General features: G+C 42.7%; 1 protein-coding gene across 1 annotated transcript; it reads left to right on the top strand.

Moving 5' to 3' along the window:
• Positions 1-217: 217 nt before the first annotated feature.
• On the top strand, positions 218-3436 carry LOC133728148 (UBP1-associated protein 2C). The gene is made up of 2 exons (XM_062155561.1): positions 218-1586; positions 3034-3436. The coding sequence occupies exon 1, from the start codon at positions 320-322 to the stop codon at positions 1583-1585; it is 1266 nt and encodes a 421-aa protein (XP_062011545.1). The 5' UTR covers positions 218-319; the 3' UTR covers position 1586; positions 3034-3436.
• Positions 3437-5348: the final 1912 nt, after the last annotated feature.

The following is a 5348-nucleotide window of genomic DNA, read 5'->3' as shown; positions in this document are numbered from 1 at the left end:
TCGTACCTCGGGGATTACGAGCTAGCTAAGAATCTTATGGTTCTAGGTCACCAAAAATCACTTACATAAACAAATAAAAATAGAAAAAAATGTTAAACAAGGCACCGAACCTTATTCAAGCATGACTTTGCATTACACAAAGTCACATAGACGGCCTTGCACCGATCCAACTTTGACAGCGGCCCATCCCGAATCTATATATAAACACAAGAAACTCTAGCAAACCAAACCAAACCAAACAGAACAGTAAAAACTCTCAGTAGCCGTCTTCTATCTCGATTCCTTCCCAAGGGTTAGGGTTTATCCTTGCCCCCAAAAAATGGACCCAACCAAGAAGCGCAAGCTCGACGAGAACGGCGTCGTTTTGGACACCGACCCCTCCATCCCCAAGCTCGATCGCGAAGACGCCCGGAAAATCATCGAGCGATTCACCCCGGATCAGCTCATCGACGTCCTCCTCGACGCCATCTCCCGCCACTCCGACGTCCTCGACGCCGTCCGATTGATCGCCGATCCCGACACCGCCCAGCGCAAGCTCTTCATCCGCGGCCTCGGCTGGGACACCACCACCGAGGGCCTCCGCAGCCTCTTCTCCGCCTACGGCGAGCTCGAGGAAGCCATCGTCATTCTCGACAAGAACACCGGCAAGAGCAAAGGCTACGGCTTCGTCACCTTCAAGCACGTCGACGCCGCCTACCTCGCCCTCAAGGAGCCCAGCAAGAAGATCGACGGCCGCATGACCGTCACGCAGCTCGCCGCCGCCGGCAACCAGGGCTCCACCACCGCCTCCGTCAACCCCGTCGACGTCTCGCTCCGGAAGATCTACGTGGCCAATGTGCCGTATGAGATGGCGGCGGATAAGCTGCTGGCGCATTTCGCACAGTACGGCGAGGTTGAGGAGGGGCCGCTAGGGTTTGACAAGCAGACCGGCAAGTGCAAAGGCTATGCTTTGTTTGTGTACAAGTCTCCGGAGGGTGCGCAGAAGGCGCTGGTTGATCCCATCAAGAACATTGAGGGGAGGCAGTTGAATTGTAAGTTTGCTAGCGATGGGAAGAAGCCCAAGATGGGCGGCGGCGGTGCCGACGGTGGCGCCGGGCAGGGGTCGGTGGGTGGACCGAATGCCCATGGAGATGGGATGGGGATGGCTCCGCCGTCGTCGATGCCTGGGCAGTATGGCGGGCCCGGTGGGTTTGGGTATGGGGGGTTTTCGGGTGGCCAACCTCCGTTGGGGCATCATCCTCTGGGTGGACCTGTGGGAAATCAGGGGCCGGGGAGTGGTGGGTATGGTTCTGGGCTGGGTGGTGCTTATAATTACGGTGGGCCCGGTTCTACAGGATATGGTTTGGGTGGTGCTGGTGGGTTGGGTGGAGTTGGTGGTGGTGGAGCTCCTGGTAGCGGCACTGGTGGTACTGGGTCGTCTTTGTATGGATTGCCACCGAGCTCAGGTGGGTTGCCTTCTGCTAGGTATCCTGAGGGTGGACCTTATGGCCTGTCAGCATTTCAGAATCAACACCACCAGCCAGGTACATCACCCTTGCCAAGGGTTCCTCCCGGGGGAATGTATCCCAATGCACCGTATTACTGAGGTATGGTCGTTGCTTTATTTTTCAAGTATCCTGCATTTGTTTGGTACTTTTTTGGTTTTTGTTGCATTGCATTTGGTTGTTGAGGTCGTATTACTGAGGTATGGTCGTTGCTTTATTTTTCGAGTATCCTGCATTTGTTTGGTACTTTTTGGTTTTTGTTGCATTGCATTTGGTTGTTGATTTGCTTGGGGTGTTTTGTGTTTGTTTCTCTCAAGTTTCTGTGATAATTCACCTGTCTGCGAGTGACTTTGTGAATTCTTATTCAGATAACTGTTTTCTATAGATGGATGGGTGTTTTGGGCTTTCCTTTTAGTAGTGGTACATGCCTTGACTTCTTGTTTGTGAGTAAATTTAAAAAGGCGGAGAAGTCGGATTTGAGAATAATTAGTAAGATGATTATGAGATTAGTATTTTGTGAGTCAAGATGATTTTTGCTTATCCCCATAGTTTTATTTTTGGTATTCTTTTTATCATCAAAAGAGTGTTGAGATTTTGTCTTTTCTTCTTCCGCCCATTTGTTTATTTGTATGGGAATTTAGTCCCGCATCTTTTCAAAACTTAAATTTCGTAACTTGATAATATCTAATTCCTGTGAAACTTATTTTCAAGTTGGATGCCTTTCGACGCATTGTTTGAGTGTGACGTGCCTTTCATGGTAGTGGAATATCTGAATAAAAAGGTCAATGTAGTTCGATTAGTGGATAGTTTCTGGCTTTGGGCATTGAGTTTAAATGTTGTTGAAATTGTATGGATTGACCTCTCATTTTAAGTTTTAATTTTTAATTTTTATTTTTATGGCTAGTGGAGTAGTTGTGTTTTGTTTTCTCAATTTGCCACCTATTGGATCTGCACATATCGTAACAGCTCCTGAATGGGACATAGTAATAGTAAAACCAGATGTAATAGAGTTACTTCCCTCATATCCATAGAGTATAAAAAGTTCAATATGTTTTACTAATTTACTAGCCTCAAAATTTCTATCCAGCAACCTTTTGATATTTTATTGGTGATGTTTCTTTCAAAACCTTCTAACTTGTTATATTTGTATCAGTCCATCATTTTTTATTGATGATCATGTCTGTTCAAAACGTGTTTTGGAAGTCTAACTTGGTATAAGACTGAAATTTGTCTTCAAAATTTTTATGTGTTGCAACTTCACTGTTCTGGCACTATCATTTTTCTTACCATTAGTGATTGCGATTTTGGCCCGTCAGCATTCTTGCTTTACCAGCCAATTTTCTTTGTTTTGTCACCTCAACATTCAAAATATTTGGTATTCTTTCCAATTCCTATTTTCCAAGTTACTAGGAAAAACACATTGCATGCTTTGTGTTGATTATTTACTTCATTTTGGGTGAATCTGATTTGCATGGTTGTTGTGTTGAACTGTTTGCGTGGTTTATGGTTGAATTGAATGATGAATTGAGTTGATGAATATTTGATTCAGGTGTATGACCGCTTGTTGGGAGCTGATGCTTTATGTGGTTCTGGTGATTTGCGTGATTGCAGAGTATATGCTCTCGTTTGATGATTGTATTAGCTGTGCTTTTATCGCCACTTCCTCTGTGCATCTGCACCTTTTAAGATGTAGTTCATTTCTGAGTAATGGTAGCCAGCGTGACTAAATTAGATTAGTTTGTATTCTGTCAGGAACTGAAGTGTTGCTTGCTTTTTTATTTTAATTTTATGAAGTATAGTTTTATTTCATATAATTATAAGTTTATATTTTCTTTTACTATGAGAAAATATGTATGGTGGTGGTTGCTCTGATATTGTACTCGAAGATTCTGTTATTTTTGATGTGGCTTTATTTGTATGGAGGATTTCAAGCTGGTTGCTTCTGGGTTTAAGTATTGCTGTTATTGTGTATTAGAAACGCTTTTAAGTAAGCATATTAAGCATATTATCTTCATGCAATTGTGAAGTTGTGCTGGTGAGGTTATCCTTACCTTTTCGGTGAAGACACAGTTTTCTCTCATCAGGTCTCAACCACACTGCAGGGATTTTGGTACCTTTGTGTTGGCTGTATTGGCCATATTTTAGTGCCCATGACCTTGGTCTTCACTGGGAGTTGTTTGTGGCGGTTGTCAGAGTTTCTGGATTTATTTCAATTGAATACCCATTTGAGGGTATGATTTATCATTGGAGTTGGTCAACATGAAATAAGTTGAAGCAGATCTTTTCTGGTCTATGTTCATGTTCATTGAGCTTGTGATGGTTTTGTTAAAAGAGCTCAATTGTTTTGTTAACATAGAAGATCTTGAATGAAAAGAGATGGTAATAGCTTATTTTACCCTCTCATGCACTCTGATTGGTGACACCGAAAAACATTCACTGCAATTGTAGGTTGGTTGATTCGTGTTGGTTCATGTGGTGTTTCCTGGTTTTGTTAAAAGAGCTCAATTGTTTTGTTAACATAGAAGATCTTGAGTGAAAAATGATGGTAATAGCTTTTTATACCCTCTCATACACTCTGATTGGTGACACTTGAAATGCATCGACTGCAATTGTAGGCTGGTTGATCTGTGTTGGTTCATGTGGTGTTTTCTGGTTTTGTTAAAGGAGCATTGTTTTGTTAACAGAGAAGATCTCGAGTGAAAATCGGTGGTACTAGCTTTTTTTACCCTCTCATACACTGATTGGTGACACTCGCAAAAGCATCAACTGCAATTGTAGGTTCGTTGATCTGTGTTGGTTCATGTGGTGTTCTCTTTTCTTTTTTGGTGGGAAGGAGGATTTTGGTGATTGTTTTCCATTCTGCATTTGTTTAATGGACCAGAGGGTTTGTGATCCCAAAATCATGGTTCAAGTTTTATTGGCATGTCCTCTTGGGCTATTGGAATACTTGTTCTTTGCTTTGTGTTGTGTATTTTTTGTTCATTTATTTAGGTGGTTTGAAGGAGTGATTGAATTTGTGACTGGTTGTGGAATATCTGCAATGATTGAGGCAGACTTAGTTTTCCCTGTTTCTGTGGTTCCTATAGTAAAATGGGATGGTGTTCAAGTAATTCTGTGAGTTTGACCAACTATTGATGGTACCCTATCCAGTTATGTGTTCGATTGTGCAAGTGTGGGCATATCTGGCCTGTAGTCTTTTCTTCTGTGCTTCTCTTTGGATTGAAGAATATTGATAGTCTCCTTAACTTTGAATCATTTTTCGCTCTCATATGGGGGGTTCTGTAGCTGTGTGATGATGATGGGAAAAAATGATGATAATGGGAAAATATTTCCACAGGAATTTTTACTGTGCTAGTAATGCATCAATACATCGAATGCATATGGTCGACCAACTCCCTGTAGTGGTGGAGTTCACCACTGCATGGAACTAGTCTGCAACTCTAGCTGTGTGTGGAGCCGATCTACATGGTAGAATTTCCCCTAGTTTTGGCAGGGATTTCTGCTTGTGTATTGTTGGCTTTCATTTTTTGCCAGACAATTTCATTTTGTGCAACATAGATTCAAGTCTAACAGATGTGACCCCAAAGCTGTACAATTATTTGGCTATTACCATCATTTTGCCCCATTTTCACTCCGTGTTTTCTGTTTGTTGTTGTTCGGCGGGGCGAGGACGGGGTCATATTGTGGAATATGAGGAGTCCCAAGTGGAGAGGATATGTTGATGCCAGATCAAGCTGAGTCAGATGATTTGTAAAGCTTGCTGTTTACTTGTGCACTTTAAAGCGGGCAAGGCAATACATTGGTTCTCTTACTCAAGGTGATGGTGTATTTCTGCAAAGCATATGTAGCTGTATTCTTAAGCTC

Source organism: Rosa rugosa, chromosome 2, assembly GCF_958449725.1.
Source record: "Rosa rugosa chromosome 2, drRosRugo1.1, whole genome shotgun sequence".
Lineage (NCBI taxonomy): Eukaryota > Viridiplantae > Streptophyta > Magnoliopsida > Rosales > Rosaceae > Rosa > Rosa rugosa.
This window is presented reverse-complemented; position numbering and strand designations above follow the sequence as displayed.